The 18490-nt window shown below is 38.5% G+C and overlaps 1 protein-coding gene across 1 annotated transcript in view; it reads left to right on the plus strand.

Moving 5' to 3' along the window:
- Positions 1 to 4825: 4825 nt before the first annotated feature.
- LOC117716746 (uncharacterized) overlaps positions 4826 to 18490 on the plus strand; it is a 29136-nt gene continuing 15471 nt past the window's right edge. The window contains exons 1-2 of the mRNA XM_076942480.1: positions 4826 to 4907; positions 5651 to 5784. Of these exons, the coding sequence (XP_076798595.1) occupies positions 4840 to 4907; positions 5651 to 5784 (202 nt within the window). The 5' untranslated portion in view covers positions 4826 to 4839. The remainder of the gene's footprint in view (positions 4908 to 5650; positions 5785 to 18490) is intronic.

Raw genomic sequence — 18490 nt, forward strand, 5'->3', positions numbered from 1 at the left:
TGATCCTCTAAATGACAACCTAACAACTTGACTTGACACATAATGAACAGGACTATACTGATTACAGTGAGCTTGGTACAGTTGTTATTATCATAGGTTTCCTGGTGGAAACTGGGTTCCCAATGCCCATAAAGACACTGGCTCTCTATTGCTTTGGTTTATATTGAACCTAGAATATCCCTCAGCCCCTCAGCACTCTTACTAGTCTAAAACAAAATGGCTAACATATTTCTAGTCACTCTATTTTTAGATTTTAGGAGAATACAAATGACATACTATTTCATAATCATAATTTCTTTTCTTTTTAAAAATTTCTCATCTCAAAATGGGCATTAATTCCCAGTATGTTTACACTTAATATTTTATCTTCACTCACTTGACTTTACTCTTTGGAAACTAAAATATCATATGTTTACTGGTTAGCAGTCCACTTTAGTTCATACATTAAGTAATTATTTATGAAACAAATGCCCCCTTGGGTACTAAGCTTCCCAAGTGTAGCCATAAAGCACATAGATAATATTCCAAGTTTTCGGGTTCCTAAATAGGGCAACGACAACTGTGAAAATATATTGTTAGTATAAGAGATTGCTGAGGAGGCAGAATGATTTTTGGCTTTTCCGAATATGCTGTTATACGTTCAGAATTGTGCTGCCAGACCATCAGTGATGCCATGCTATGACATCTATTGCCACAGAGGGTTAATGTATGCTAATGACACCTATGTAACACTCTTGACGTATTCATATTTGTTTAATTGGTATCAACAGTTATTCAACTCTGTAGAAAATACTAACCACTTATTAATAAAGCCAAGAGTAGAGTTCCTTTTTTTCTTTTAGTTTTATTAACAAAGTTTCTATGGAAAAAAGAATAATTCCATTTTTTCCTGTGATGATCCTAGACTAAAAGACAATACTTTGCTCCTTGAAAAAAATGTTTTTACCTCTAAAATTTTATCAGATGCCCATGATAATAGTAAAAGTTAGGTAAGATAGAGATTATTGTCTTTCCATTGTTAATGAGAAAACCCGGGAAGCATGACAGTTTAGGTTAAAGTTATGGGGTGTTCGTGTGGCACAGCAACATAGTGAACTTCAGATTTTCATTTATCATACCAAAGTCAATTGGAGAAACTAGGCATTTACCTGTTTCTTTGCCCGGTGGGCATCTTGGAAGAGAAAACATTGATACAATGCCCAATGTAGGGCCATATAGAGCTTGTGAAATCACTGAAGAATATTCAGTACAGATATCAGAAACAGAGAAGCTGGGCTAATCTAATTTATATATTTCTATGTGAAAGCTAAGCCAGGAATCCATGTGATGGATTCTTTTTAATATGGTATTATTGTCAGGGAATAGCTTCACTATGCACCGTAAGCATTAAATGCTAAAAATAATAACAGCAATTACGGATTGTTCTGACACCAGAAGAGCAGAATTATGCTTCTTAACTGTATTGCCTTCAGCCAATAAAGATGCAAAATCACTTTTCTTTGCTTCTCAAAAACTATTTTCTTCTGTGCTAGATCACCAAGAGATGGCAGCATTCCATCCATCATTCAGCAACTATATATTCTTTGCTTAAGAACTTAAGATTTCCTCTTTTCCCAATGAAGTGCTGAGAACAAAGAATCAAATTTAAAATATGAATCTGTTTCATAATCATCTATTGTCACACGGACGTGTAGTTCCAGATTGCCCTGATCTATGCAGATGCCTTACTGATAGATATCTGTGAAGATTCAAATGGTCCATTTAAAAATAATGTGTGGTATATAGTTGATGGCAATGTGTAAAATTCCACTGAGTAATGGCTCAAACAATGAAGATGTGTGACTCTTCCCCTAAGGTCTTTCGAGATTTTCATGTTTTCAGTACCCCTTTTACGCATAATTTTAAAACTAATGTGTATTGTTTTAATGAAGCTAGGTTCACGCTGTGTTACCTAGGTTGATACTATGCTTGGAGTTCTACATCTGTCTAGGAGTGGGTTAGCCAATAGTTACATTAGCCCACCAGTATAAGCTAGTCAGTGCATAGAGTCCTAGATATGAAATTCTTTCTACAGAGAAGTAGAAGGAATACTTTATTAGGGGTGGTTCTGAATTAGCTAAAAGTTAAATATGTCAGAAGTTTGTGGTTCCAGGACTCAACTTGTCATAAAATTTTTTTGTAAGATTTACCCCCATAATTAAGTTATTATTTTATGACAGAGAGCAATAGAAAAATAATTTTGATTCATTTTTTTCTAACAAAAGTGGATACCTTTAAAGCATATGGATTTATTGTGAGTGTCTCTTTTCTTTTGGTAATTGTGTAGTCTTATGGGTAATTGCCTTCAATTGTCAAATAGCACATATTTGCCTTAAGAGTTAAGTTGACAGCCAATGATCTCTGAATGTGAAATAGCTCTAAACACAGTATTGGAGACAGCGGAATCTCTGCTAATATGTCTTATTGCTTTCTGCTTTAGTTGAGGTCATTGCAGCCTCACTTGATCAGAGAACCATGGAGTTGGAAATCATTTGGGTTATTTATCTTCATCTCCCTTAAAGAATGACTCGTTTATCCTAGAGAGCTGAAACGAGATGTCAGAAGAAGTCATCAGGAAGCAAGCCACAGAAGCAGCTGTGATGAACTTTTGGTGATCTGACTTCCAAAATAATGCGATTTTTGTTGAAACATGTATAAAACATACTCCAAAATGATATCATTGGTGTTTAAGTTGAGATGGTGCAGTGATTCTTTTCAGGGACCCTACTTACCTGGATTGAAGGTATTGGTACCATCATTTGAAATGGAGTTTCAGGCAGTAGGGAGCAAGTCAAAGGAAGGTGAGGGTAAATATCTACTACTTGTCAGAAGGTATCTGTCTTCTGTCACAGATATGGGGTCCCAAGTCCTCAGTTGTTCAGTATCCAGAGCAGGGACATTAATCTCTCATAAAACAATCCTGTGCTCCCTTGTTTATACCTTCTAAAAGAGAGTTGACCAAGCAGATTCCTAGTGTGTCTTCTATTGTTTCTAATCCTGAGGCATTTGTGCTAAGCTAAAATGAGAGCTTTGAAGAGCATATTCTTCAAAGTATTCATCCACTTGAGTAATTCAAAGCTAAGTTGCAGGTAGATAGAAGTCCCTGACAGAGACGTGTATCTCTCTGCTTCTACCTTCACAGCAACAATGTGTCAGGTGGAGAGGTTTTGTTGATGATGTGCAAATCGTTATCTCTCTCTCTCTTTCTTTCTTTCTCTCTCTCTCTCTCTCTCTCTCTTTTGCATCATAAGAGAACTGACTGTTTAAATGAACTATAGAAATGAATCTAGATATCATTCTCAAATAATAAAGGTTTTGATTACCTTAAGACAGTCATTCACTCTTCTATTGTATTCAGAATGTGACTTGGTACTTTATATATGACATGCTAGTATTTTCTACCTCCTGTAACTCTGGGTAGTTGCTACCACCATTTGTTCCCTTCTCTTTGCCTATAAAACTGAGATTTAGAGAAATTAAACATTCTGCATTCATATACTTAAGTTCTAGTGCTGGGATTTGAACAGGCTCAATGTTCTAAGTTACCCTTTGTTATTATTTGATCATCTTGAGCACCTTAAAGTCAAGATGTGGCTAGTGCTGGCATCTGTATTTGCAGAGCATATGAAGATACACAAAGCATGGACCTGGATAACAAGGAGTCATGCCTGCCTGGGAAGTTCCCTGAGCCTCCTTGATATAGCTGTACATAATGTTCAGCCCCTAGGCCAAAGGACAAAGCTGTTCTTTTTGTGTCTGTTCCACTGAGATTAAAGTTGTAACAGATCAGGCCAAGTCCTAGAGTAGAAACCTGATCCCCATGGCTTGATCTCTAATGAAAGAAATCTCAAAGATATTGGTTTTCTAAACAACCCCAGATTCATTTTGTGAACAGACCTTACTCAACCGTGCTTACAAATTTGATTCATATTCTCTCTCCTCTTTCTCTCTCTTTCCCTCTCTTCCTCTCTTTTTCTATCTTTCACTTGTATCTCTATCACCCAGTTATTTTTCTATTTTGTTTTCTTTACAGAGTTTAATTCTTTGTGCACCCACATTGACTCTTATCCTCTTTGCATTGCATCTAGTGCCATTGTTTGGAGAACTTCAGAGCAAACTAGTGTCTTTTGCCCTTTTATACGAGTAATATGGTTTATATTTAACCTGGACATGAGTTAAAAAGAGTAACTTAGCTATTTGGAGGAGCATCTTAAGACCTGTATGGCAGACATACTACAAAAGCAAAATGTAGCATCTTCTCTATTACGCCGTACATTGAAATCTACTGGAAACGCATTTTAGAGAAAGGAAGAGTAAAGACCACAGAATTAACAAAGAATCAAGGTGGACAAAGACATACGGGGAAGTAATTGGACTGGAGAACTCCCGTCTTTCTTATTTTTGTAACCTTATGGGACCAAGGCAGCTTTCAATCATGCTGACATAGAAATAAACAGCATTTTATGAAATCATAATGACTGCATTTCTATAATATATCTGCTTTCTCAGCAATCATAGTGGCGTAGATCTGAGTGATCTGTGCTGGCATCTGTATTTGCAGAGCATATAAAGACACACAAAGCATGAACCTGGGCAACAAGGAGTCATGCCTCCCTGGGAAGCTCCCAGAGCCTCCTTGATATAACTATGTAACGTTCCACCCCTAGGCCAGAGGACAGTGCTGGCCTAGTATCTCTTGGTTAAGTCTTGGTATCTCTTTATAGCAATACATATTGGCTGGTAAGGTTGCCTCATTTCACTGGATTCCCATTATCTTTCAGGTGACTGCAGCTCCCCTGGATGGTGACTTGGAAGATGGTGACTGTAGTTCTTCTGACTTGGAAGATGAGGAAAGGGCTTTGGTTGGAGTATGTACATTATGGAAAATGATTTTTAAAAGTTGATTCTTAATATGACCAAATAACTATGTTCAATGTTTTAATTATTATTTCATTCAAATTGAAGAAGAGTCTTACAGGGTATGTTCATGTCTATTGTAGAGATGAGATGTTAGACATAGTAGGAAGGTGATTAAACAAGAACATGTCTGAAGTCACGTTGATCATAAATGGAAGAGCTATGGTGTGAATTTTGGGAGTATGACCGAGAAACCTGTAATAAATGCCATTGCTGAATTGGTCCTATCGAGTGAATATATGTTCTCAGTTCTCCTTAGTAGTTCTTTTTTGTTCAACAGCAAGTGAAGACCCTTTCTTCTGTTTTTGTTTTGTTTTGTCTTGTTTTGTTTTGAATGTTCAGGGCCTGCAAAACATGAGAAGGATGCAGGAAATAACCTTGTTGGCAAGTTGAATTTAGTGGCTTTTTTCAATGAAGCCTTCTCTGACTTTCCTGAAGGTAGTTATAGGCAAAGCAAATTTTATAGTACACTCTATTTCCTTAACTCTGGTCATTTATATCATATCCCATAAAGTGCTTCATGCATTGTTTTCCTCATATATAATATAAACTCATTAGGAGTGAGGGTTCTTTTTCATTTCTTTTGTTTTATTTACAAACTAATCAGTCTGTGTGGTGTGTCTGTGTGTGTAGACAAATTAGATAAAATGTATTTATTACATAAAATTTATTCACCTTTCTGTCTCTGTGACAGAATAACAGAAGAAAAGAAGTTGAGGGAAAGAAGACTTAGTTTTGCTCACACATTCAGAGGCCTTGGTCCATCACATTTGGCTCTGCTCTTTCCAGCACTATGTAATGAAGTGGACTCCTTATGTCAAGGATCAGGTAAATCTGCTTACATATGGTGGCCAGGAAAACAAAACTATGGTTGGGGTGGAGGGATACCACTGTCAAGATCATTTTGAAGGCAAACCCTGTCACCTTTCTTCAGCTGTATCACTTCTTAAAATTTCTATGAGCTTCCCATTCACGTGGGCACCTGGGGACTAAGCCTTCAATTTGAGAGACTTTGGTGGGGGAGGGGTCATCTCACACACATACCATGACGTGCTGCGTACTATATTAGAAGGTGATATGTTTCTTGAGTACCACTGATTCAATGATGCCTCCCCAACCCTACCAAAAGAGCAAAGAAGACAATATGAAATTGTGGAAAGTCATCCTAGGGTGGACTTCCTCATTTAAAACAAGTGATGTGTTATGTGCTTATTTCACCCCCTTCTTTGCCTCTTGCAGTCCTGTATTTTATACCACTTATGTCTGTTAACTGTTTATATCCTCACTCCACTATGTTCTCTAGAAAGGCAAATGCCATTTATCTATGGGTCTAGCTATTGGCTGCTAATTATATATTTGAGGGATGTTTGAAAATGATTATCTGTGTCTATCTACATCTTCAGATACTAAACCGACTGCAGGAGTCATTTGGCCTGGATAGACAAAAACACAGCCCTGAGACTCAGGCCTGATACACACATGAAAGACTTTCATAAATAAAAAATATGCCATGTGGCTTTCTCAGCAACTACAAACCAGTTCAGGGAAAGTGAATTTCAAATTTCATTTTTTAAAGCAAGTTTTAAAAAAATGAATTATTTTTTAAATTGTATGTGTGTATTAGGAGTTTGAGTATGTACATGTGTGTGTGCATGTGCACTTGTACATATGTGTGTGTGTCTGTGTGCACACATGCATGCATGCTCATAAAGACTAGAGGAATCAGATTTACTGGGCCTAGAGTACAGGCACTTTTGAATCATTTGACATAGCTTCTGGGACCTGAATTTAGGTTTTCTACAAGAGAGGTCTGGGCTGCTAACCAGTGAGCTTTCTTTCCAGCCCCAATTTCTAAGGATGTCTTAAAAACAGCAATTAGTAAACAGGAGAAGTACCATGCATAAAACACTGACATTGAGATCCCCAAAGGCAGTATACTTGGCCTTCTTGAAATACAGATGGGGAGTCATTCAACAAATAGACACCATTTAGATGGAGTGTGTAACTTTTGAGGTCATAGATGAAAGTCAACACAACCAGAGGGGCACATTATAAATGGACTCTCACAGATACTAATAGAAGAGGCATTTGCTGCATTCATGGGACCCAGTCATTCAGGCCAAAGCTGGAGAATTTCCTTTTAGTTTCAAGGTAACATAAATAAAGGGTTTAATGATCTGCTCTCAATCAGCACAAACTCCAGTAGGGCTGTGAGTGGCTTTTCTTCCTAGCATACAGATCCCTGCAGAAACTGGCCGCTGGCTTAGAAATGGAAGTGCAAGAGAAAAGCTGCTCCAGGCTGAATAATTATTTCATGTCTGATCCCTAAGTCTAATACCAAGTGAGCGAAGCAAACCCTTTAGTATAACAAATACTCACATTATGCCTATAGGAGCGAAGAGACAAATAGGAAGAGGCAGCCAATTTCTGTTGCCAAGGCAGGCACCAGTGAGAATTGCCAGGGGGCATATGCTGTGGCTAACAACAAAGCCCTACTTCCATGTCATATTTGGGGCACGTTGCTAGCTTCTAACACTGGCCCCCACAAGAAAAATGCTACTGGACTGAATATTAGAACCACCGTGCTTCCAACCTGGACATGATGTTTGGTAAATTGATTTCCAATTTTTTACTATCTAAAAGCAAGTCTGCTAATGGGAATATGATTTCTAGGTACCATATGGGCACATGGATATTTTCTAATTTAGTGGCTTGACTATTCTCTGTTCAGCTTTATATTAAGACATTTTATTATAATTATTTATTCTGCTGCTGGTTGAAACAAACAAAGCTATTTGTTGAAAGGTTAAATGACGAGAGCTGATGACTTACATTTCTGCTTGGGGAACGAAAACAGATATGTCCCCCACATTATTTCAATTATGTTCCGAAAAGGAAGGATGTCAGGAAAGAGTATGGCCTGCAGTGTTGATCAAAGGATAGTGGGGAAGCGGGCCTCTCATTTACAACTGTTGTCTGACAGAGCCAGAAAGAACCCAGAGACTGGTGATTAAAACTGTTAGTTTTAGAAAGTCTAAAACTGTTAGTTTTAGGTCTAGAAAGAGAGGGTGAGTCCCTCAAGATCACTCATGTACGGGCATTTCTGAGAAGGTCCTAGTTTCTGCACTGAAATTCCACTTTCCTATTTGCAGAATGTATTGTTTCATTTCATTTTTTAGACAGGATACAGTAGTCATGGTTGTTTCAAAAATCTACCTAGAAAAGTAAAATTTAGAAAACATGTACATATCATTTTCAGGGAAAACAACAAGGAACATCAGTAACCTATTACCTAGAAGAATGTGGGTGATGTGTGACTTACATAATCCATCTATAGTAAAAACTGAGTTTCTCAGGACCATGTTGTCCTTGTTTGGTGTGAATGCTGTATATTTCAAAAGCTATCCGTGGCAGCTTAATTTCCAGTAGAGTGTCTCAGGGAAGTGGCTCCTCTGGGAAAATATCAAGCCTTAAGAACCCAATCTTTATGAATGGGGTTGAAACCATAATCAATAAGATCTCAAAGCAATTCATTTGCTGTCTTCCTAAGAATAGTGCTAGAACATGCTATAAGGCAGAAAGCAGCTTTCTGAATCCATGGGCACTTGGACTCTGCAGCCTGTAGAGCTGTTATAAATAGAGAGAGAGAGGGTATTATAATTTAGATACAGAGGTATCTTGCTACAGCAATCTGAATGGAACTTTGTTACTGAGAGTCTTCTATCTTGCTTTGGGTACTGCTGAAGGTGGAAGAAATGTTAGGTGCGAGCCCCGAGTTCTTGTCTACTGAGGCAATGGCTATCTGCCCACTCCACCTCATTCACTCTCTTCTTTCTCCTCCCCATTTCCATACCTTCTTCCCTCTCTCCAGGCTCAAATCAATGAGGTGTTACTTTACAACAACTAAATAATAACTGACTCTCTCTTGCTTTATACACACACCCACACCCCCCCCACACACACACACTCACAGTACTGACTATAATATTTAAGCAAGTAATGTTTTCCTAATTGGAAAGGTTTCTTGGAGTAGCTGTGACTTGAGTTGGAAAGATGGAAATTCTAGGTAACAAAAGAAGAACATGGAATCTATTTCATGGAAATGGCATTGAAACTTGCCTAATATGTAAGGGATGGAGTAAGGCTATTGTTAGAAGAAGTGACCGGTGCTAATTTCATTGGCCTCAAGGAAAAAAGCAAGGGCCAGAGTGGAATATCTTTTCAGATAATAGAAAAGATACACTAAAATTTCTACTGAAGAATTTGGACTAAATACTTTTGGTAGATAAGTTGGGGTTACATGTACAATTAGTTTCTGTCAAGAATTAAACAGGATTATATGTAAGATGGCAATCATTCTTTTTGATTGGTGACTTGCAGAGAGAGCTATCTCTTCCCCTTACTCCCACATCCATCTGGCCCCAACCTTATTCTCTGTCAATCTAAGTCAAATTTAAAATAAGAAAAAAATTGTGTCATTGACGTTGTCTATTTTTTGCTAGTTATGTCTAGCTCCTCAACACTGACTATGATTAAATCAAATGTTCAAATAAGTGCTAATGGTCTTACTGTGATTTAAGTTAAAATGTTTTAGTCTTGCTCAACACATGCTCAGCATATATTCAGTGCCTTTCTGCATGTCTGAAATTGGGGTGGCAGCTGGGACTTGGAACAAGAACAAAACAGAAAGAGGCTCTAACTTAGCTTGAGGCCACCAGATGAGCAGTTCTCAACTGGTGGGTCACCACCAGTTTGAACAACTTTCAGGAAGTGTATAAGACCATGGGTCGAGACAGATATTTGCATTATGAATCAAAACAGTAGCAAGATTACAGTTATGAAGTAACAACAAAATAAATTTCATGGTTGGGGGTCCCTACAATATAAGGAACTGTATTAAAGGATCTCGACATTAGGAAGGTTGAGAATCACTGCACTAGAGAAAATAGATGTTAGAAAACATTCCAAGAATGATGTCAGAAACCAGAGGTGTACAAGTCACACAGAGAATAGGTGAGTAGGGTCAGGATAAGGAATATGGCCTTTGGAGGTACTTGTTGATTGACAACCTCTTCCTCTTGGGCTGGAGATTCTGTTCCTTCCTGTTTTTCCATAGTCTTTATATGCCTTTCTCAGTTTTTTTTCCTGATGTTTCTCTTTCAATAAGATTGTTGGCATTAGTGTGTTAAACACATATAGTATTTGCTACCTCATAAACAAAAAGGTTTAGTCAGTGCTATGTTTGTCTCTCAGCTGTGAGGACATAAGTTCCATTCTCAAAACCCAAGTGTAAACAAAACAAAATGGTGGGTAATGCTAGCAATGGTGAGATGAAAGGCAGAGATGAGCAGGTCCCTGGAGCTTGCCTGCTTGGCAAGGCTCTAGGTCTTTGAGGGACCCTCTTTATTATAAAGGCAGATGGTACCTAAATAATGATACCCAGTTTGTTCACAAACCTCCATCTACATGGGCACATATATGCACCTACATATGGGCACCTGCACATATATGAACATGCACAAACAAACATACACACACACACACACACACACACACACACACACACACACACACACACACACACACAGCATCCCTTCTGATTCCATCCTGAAAACATTGACTATCACTCCCTTATGCCCCCTTTGTAATCTTTTCTGCATCTTTGAACATACTTTTTAAATTTCTTCCGATAAGTCTTTAGCTAGTCCTCAGTATTTCACTAACTTCTACTGTAAGAAATTCTAGTGATTCCTTTGTTGCTATTCCACGTGACTTCTGTCTTGGAGTCCTCAGTAACATTCACCAGAACACAGTCCTGTTTTCTCTGAGCTGCTCTTCCTTAGTTGTCCTAGCATCCAAGCATCAGATTCACCAGGCTTGGGTTTTTCTCCAAGCCAGTGTTACTTCTCAGTCTGTTGGGAATTGGTCTTAACTTTTTTTCTTCATCTAACTGTATATTCCACTTTTTTCCTTTACACTCTCCTTGGATTATGTCACCTTTGCCCTGGCTTAAAAGACTCTCTATGCCAATGGCCCTCAATGATAGCTTTAGTTTTTTTTTCACTTCCTAATTAATAATCCACAAATGAATATATTGTTCTCTAGTCTGGGGCAACCTGATGAATATACAGCACACTTTCTGAATGGAGGTAGAGTGAGAGAGATGCTTGGATATTGGTTGAAAGAAACTCTAATTTATAGCATGTGTCTATTTCCCTGATGTAAATCTCTCTCCCATGCCTAATTGTAAGCTATCACTGTCATATCAACTAGTCACAGAATCCTGAGAATGTACTAGCCTTTCTTTACCCAAAACAAATGAGCCTGCACCTTGAGTGAATTTCATCACAAGACTCTCGCTATCTTGATCTTCATTTATTTTCTCGGGCACATTACTTGAGAAAAGCACCCATTACAGGTGATGGATTCTATTTCTTTCTCTGTCTGAAATTCCTTCCTTAATATTGAATTCTCCTCATAATAAAGCACAAGAACATTATCACTACTTATGTCTCATTGGAGTTCAGAGCCCCCTTGTTGAGATTTTCTTTGAAAATCCTACAAGTTATCATATTATCATTCTCTCATGCATCACCCAGTAGTAATCCTCTTTGAATGATTCACCATTTGATGTTTGCCTAACATATATATTTATTTATATTCTCTTTACCTGGCTGGAATATCTTCTCTATAACCCCAGGGACCTTATCTATCATGCACACTGTGTTATCCTCAGTGCTAGGAGTGGTGCCTAACACCTAGTGCTCAATTTGAAAAACAAATCAATGAATAAAATAACATTTCCAGCACAATTGATTTTTTGCTTGCTTACATGGTCTTAGTAATAACTCCAAAATCATATTTCTCAAATATAATTTGCTTTCTCTCTCTCTCTCTCTCTCTCTCTCTCTCTCTCTCTCTCCCATTTTGCAGATACTCGTTTCCTACCTGGCAAAGCCTTTCTTATCCCCTTGCTCTTCAAATCTCCAACTATTTTTCACCCTCTGGGCTCTAATCAAGCTCCTGCATCACCAGACCTTTTCTACAGCAGTAATTCTTAACCTTCCCAACGCTGAGACCCTTCAGTCCTGTTCCTCATGTTGTGGTGACCCAACCCCATAGAATTATTTTATTTCTATTTCATAATTGTAATCTTGCTACTGTTATGAATCATAATGTAAATATCTGATATACAAGATATCTGATATGCAGCCCCTGCCTCAAGAGGTCTCCACCCACTGTATCATAATGTAGAAAACCAAACCCAGAGTCTCCTTCTACTAGAGGAGTACTAATTGATTATAGGACTCTACAAGTAAGCCACACCCCCAGTGCACTACCTTGTTTTGTAATAAAGATTTTTATTAATGGTTGTTCTAGGCCATAATAGTCATCATCTATGAATGATAGACTAGCAAGCAGCCTATGTCTCTGCTATTGTTCACAACCTTGTGAGTGACACATTGTGTTCTTTCCTTGTCCTGTGAGTTTGCATTTGCATCTTTATTTAATACTTTCAAAGTCTATATAGTCTTCCAGACCCTTGACTCTGAGTTCCTGTAGTTCTACTAGAGACTTGAACCTCCTGTACCATCCACTAATACTATTTTCTTGAAGACTTATTTTTTTTTAAATTATATATGTATGCCTATCTCTCAAGTGTACATATACACATGTGTGTAGTTCCAGAAAATGTCAGAAAAACTAGAAGAAAGTTTTGAATTCCTTGGAGTTAGAGGCAGTGATGTGCTGCCAGATATAGGTGCTGGGAGCTGAACCCTGATCCTTAAAAGAGCAGCAAGTGCCCTTAAATGTTAAGCTATCTTTCTAATCCCTCCACTGAGATTCTTGAGTCATGGACAGAGTACATATTTAGTGAATGTTTTAACAGTAAGTATTTAAAAGTTGCTCTATGTTCCTGGCAGGTGTGCCCAAGAGCTCTGGATTTACAAATGAATGACACACACTCCTAGAGTTATTTTTAATATGCCTTACTCGTTCAATGGTTGGGCAACTCCTGAACCTTAAAGTGGCTAATACACTCCCCTCTGATATTCCTGAATTAATATTTGCTAAATCTATATTTTACCTTTGCTACCTCAGACCCAACTAGAGGAGTGGCCCCTGGGGTTCCTTCCCTGATTCTTACATGTCAGTGGGCTCTTAAGTCTGATCACTTTGCTTCTCCCTCATGGAGCTTCTGCCCTTTCTTCCTCATTTTATCCCTTCTCCAGGAAATTTAACCCTGCCCAACTACTGGCTTTTAATAACTTTATTGACCAATCAAAAACCAATTAGGGACAGGGAACTTTAACGTCTGGACTTGCAGATTACTGTGTGATTTTAGGCGCCGAATTAAGACAAAGCATTAGAACCAATCCCCAATAGAATGTTTGTTAACTAGATATATTTTTATACTGCTCAAGGGCACATAAGCTGAACTGTCTTTGGGTTTCTTCTGTAGATAATGTTCTTTCTTGTTTTGTGCTCTGGAGGTCTCATGTGTATACATTACATCAAAAAGCTTTCATTCCTACAGGGTATAGCTTAGTTGAAGCAATGCATCTCGTAAATCTGAATCAGATAAAAGAATGGAAGTGAGGAAAGGAAAGTGGTCAATATTTCTCTATATAGTGTACTCTCTCGTTTCTAGTATAGACAACAACTCTATGGTTCTTCCCCATTGCCTCAGTTTCTGTAAATAAGTTAATCTCTTTACTTAGCTCCCCTGTTAAGTAAATGTAATAACTTGTCCAGTTTGAGAATGCCTTCTTATTTACTGCTTAATTGCATAGGATTTTTTTTTTTTTTTCCTACGGGGCCTGAGCCATTTTTTAGTACATAGTTTGAATTCCAACTCTGTTGTGAACTTTCCTTTAATTACTTCTGATAGAAACAAGACCCAACAAAATGCAACCCAATTAAGTATAACCATGTTATCCTTTTATAAATGCAAATTCCTCCGTCTATGACAAAGGGATTTCTGTCTCTGATAGAAAGTAAATTTTTGGAAAGATCAATAACTAGCTACTTTAAATATATGTCTGACTCTTCTTCATGTTCATAACAAACCTTATTGGGCATATTACTGTCATTTCTCACCTGGCTGATGTCATTTTTCACCTGGCAGATGACCAGTCCAAGGATTTCTGTCATTAACTAAGCTGAACCTTCAATAGATCTTTAGTCTGTTCTCCATGCCACATTCAGAGTGATGTTCACTAGATACTATGAACATCTTCACACTTCATTGCTGCATCTGTTGTCTCATTACTGTGACAACATCCCCAATGAAAACAATTGAAGATAGAATGGTTTGTTCTGGCTTTAACTCTATGGGACACTATCTATTAAGGTACATCAGGTACCTTATGGTAGTAGGATCCTGAAGTGACTGGTCATATCGTATCCACAGCCAGGAAGTGGAGTGAGATAAGTGCCTCTGAAGAATGGTACCATCTACATTTGAATTTCTTGCTAAATTAACCTACTTTAGATAATCCCTCACAGACATGCCTCAAGATTTGTTTTCACGGTGATTCCAAATCCCATCAGGTTGACAAGCAAGATTACCTATCACTGCTCATCTCAAACACTGAAATACAAAGTTAGTGTATGTGTCCTCTAATGACCTCCTGAGGAAAAATGTTAAACTCTGACTTGATTCTAAATATGTTGCTTGGTTTGATAATTCCAGCTCCTCCAGCTCTTCTCCTCCTGTTTTCCCCTTGCTTCATTCACTTCAGAGATACCAGATTTCCCTTACTGTCCCAGTTTCCTCATATTTTCTGCTGGCATGAGATTGTGATAGTCTCCATTCCCAGGAATGTTCTTTTATGTCTTCATCAGTGATCTCTTGATTATTTCCAGACCTTAGTACTTTCTTTATTCAGTCTTCCTGACGTTCCCAGCTAGGTCATATCTCTTTGTTTACAAATTTCTTCTCTTCATAACACTCATTACAGTAGCAACCTTCCATTTCCTAGGGTGGTTATTGGTCTAATTAAATTCCCTTTAGCTTCCAAGCTCAGCAGATACCATGTCCACATTTGCTCAGTCTTATAGGTACAAAGCCTGGTGATGCTGGGAACTTAATAAATATTTACAAAACATACAAACATGGGATCCTGACCTAGTTCTAGTCGAGCGGCTGGTAGCTACTGAATTTCCTTCCAATTGCATTCATTATCCCTTTGATCAGTGTTTCTGTTTTAATCAGATCAGTAGACAAATCATCGTGACAAGAAGAGCACACTTTCACAAAATCATGTAAATATTCCAGATTCATTTTAAAGCAGTGGTAAATGAAGATAAGCAAAGAAAAAAAATACTCTAAGATAAGTGCTGTTATTATTTGGGAGTTCATTGTTTCAGGCATCGTTTTCTCTGTTATTCAGGAGTCCTTTGGATATAAGCCGCAGTAAGTGAAGAAAACAGTTTGGATAAGAAGGGAATTTATTGGAAGGACTCTAATAAGGTCGCATAATCAAACAAGAGACTAATACTCTAATTATAGGAAGGCGAGAGAGCCACTGGAACTGGCGTCTCTAATCCCATTACTATTCTCACTGTTTGTCTCTGCCTGACTGTCCCTTCTATCTGACCAGTTTTATTACATATTTTTGCAGGCCAGTTTCCTGTGTGCGGAGGTATTCTAATGGTAGTAGGAAAGGATTTCTGATTTTTAGCTTGATAAAAGTTCTGATTTGGGGGGGGGAGGGGCGGCATTTTATTGGCTACATTATATTGATTCAGATCAAGAACAAGGCAGCTGATATCACATGAAAATCTGATCAGACGTGGAGGAAGAATAGCTGCAAAGGTAATGAACAAATGAATGAACAGATAACTAAAGGAAGTTAAAAGAGGACTGAGCGTATGGCGCAGTGGTTCGGCGCTCTTCTAGCATGAAAAAAGTCCTGGGTTCAATCACCAGCATGACTAGACCAAAAATATAAAAATGAATTTTAAGAAGGTTTAATAAGAAGACTTCAAAAAATATATCTTTTAAAAAGCTTCGTAGGAGATAGCATGACCATGATTATGCACATGTATGTGTGTACATGTGCATTTCATAGCATTTAGTCCATGTAATGACTGATACAACTTAACCATCTTTCTAAGGACTGTTGGATTGCTCACACTATTGGAGGACAGGAAAATCAAACCTTGGAAGGAGGGGCAGTTTTGACCACCATCTTAATTTTTCAGTTGGGGTGCCACCACCGACTATAAGGCATATAGTCTCATATAAGGCGAGGGAAGCATGGGATAGGGAGCAGGCCGACAGGGAATGCTGAGCAAAAAAAAAATGATCCTGGATTTAGTCCGCAAGGAGGAAAGTCATTCAAAGAAGAGGCTAGCAGCCTAAATGAGCTCATTTCTGAGAGAGGAATCAGGAGTTAATGAATAAAGATAGAAGTAGGAATCTAAGGAGATAATTGGCCTGACTAGATAGAAGGTCTCTTGCCAGAACAGTACATCCTAAAAATGCTAATGCAAAGCCCCAGAAGATTGGGGCTGCCTTAGATAAGAGCAGGCTCATCAGGGCTATTTGCAGAAAAGTCAGGAAGGGCCCCAGAGCAGGGGTATAAATCAGCAGTCAGCCATGTGGAGGACGGAGGATGCCATTCATTTTCCTCAGACTTCAGCCTCTTCCCGAGGTCTCCTGGGGTTGATGAGACAGCGCAGTGACCACGGTGAGCCAGCTTCTCTCCCATGAGGTCCACTTTGTCGCCACAAGCCTGTGCTGCAGAACTGATCACCATAGTGAGAGCTAAGGGGACCAGTTCTCAGCTGCCAACCTCCTGCCTCAGGTATGCTCATTCCCAGAGGCTTCCAACCCAGACTCTGCAGACCAGGCCGCTGCCAGCCACCCATCAACAGCACCATTAGCATTATTTAAATACCAGTTCACATTTTATACTCTCATGGCAGGTAACACAATCTCAAATTCATGAGGCATCTGCTCTCTCCTCATCCATCCACTCTGGTGGTAAGTTTTTAAAGGCTTTTTTTTTCTTTCCTAAAGACTTTAGATTTGAAGTTTTTTCTTTTTTTTTCTTTTTCTTCTTTTTTTTTTTTTTTCACAGAAGTTTGGGAGACTTTGAAAAGTCATGCTCAGCAAAAAAAAAAGTAATTTATACTCTCTCTAGTTAATAACCTCTTATGTGCTTTAATAATTTAAACCAATTATCAATGGGAAGGTCTATAGTGTATACTTCAATGATTGCTTTTCGTATATTTCCTCCTTTCTTCCATGCCGTATGCCACTTGTCCCCAATGTGTCTCTAGTGTCTATTATCTCTGCTACGCACATAAAATAACTTGCAGTAGCTAGGAGAACATGACCTTGACACGGAGAAAAGCAGTCCTTTAAAGGATAGCTCAATTAAAATCTCGGGCCTCTCTGTTCCTGATTGGATTTCATTACTATTCATAAGACTGTGCCTTGCTGAGCCACGTGCTCACTGGCCCTCAAGGAGGCTTTCAGAAAAGGTGCATTAGAGTTCTCAGTGGGATATCTGCCTGGAACCTGTGGATAAGGACCAAGAAGGGCTCATCAGCCTGACGTGACTTTAAATGTGCACGCCTGCTCCTCTGATAGATGGGGAATGCCATGAGGGGAAGTGAATTAAAACAGTTAGGATGTCTCTTCGCTTCAGTATGGCCAAGTTTGAGTTGATGGTCTGAAATTTAAAAGCAAGTGATTATGAACAACTATTTACTCATCTGTAAAATGGGTAATATGTTTCTTGCAAAGTTGAGAGTATATGTATACGTTGCTGATTTAATTTTCCAACACATAAACAAGCATCAAAGCTTAGGTCAGTCTTCTAAACCTTCCTAATGTGGTGGTCCGTTAATACAGCTGCTCATGTTCTGGTGATTCCCAGCCATAAAATTATTTTTGTTGCTGCTTCATAACTGTAATATTGCTGTTGTTATGAATTATAATGTAAGTATATATTTATATCACATATATGTATATATTTTCTTTCTCAGTGGGTCTTTTAGGGGTCATGACCCACATGTTGAGAAACCCTGGCTTAGGTGGTTATAACCAGACAAACCAATGAGTTACTTTTCCCCCCTATGTTCAATGTTCTTAATGGCCAGTAATGACTAGCACACATTTTGTATTATCAAGCTTTGGATATTATCATTTGAGAATATGAGGAGATGAAAGAAAAGAGCATTGGAGCAGGCAGAGGAGGTATCCTTAAAGAGATATTATGTACAAGAAGTTTCAAACATATGGGTGATGGATATGGAATCACATTAGAATATAAAGAACTAGTGTCTAATCCCCAGTCAAGAGACAAGCTGTCTTAGTTTGGGTTTCTATTGCTCCGATGAAACACTATGACCAAAAGGCAAGTTGGAGAGGAAAAGGGTTATTTAAATTGTACAGCCACAACACAGTTCACTGTCACAGGAAATCAGAGTAGGATCTCAAATAAGACAGGAACCTGGAGGCAGGAGCTGATGCAGAGGTCAGGGAGCAGTGCTGCTTTCTGGCTTGCTGCTCCAT

This window comes from Arvicanthis niloticus, chromosome 11 (genome assembly GCF_011762505.2).
Source record: "Arvicanthis niloticus isolate mArvNil1 chromosome 11, mArvNil1.pat.X, whole genome shotgun sequence".
NCBI lineage: Eukaryota > Metazoa > Chordata > Mammalia > Rodentia > Muridae > Arvicanthis > Arvicanthis niloticus.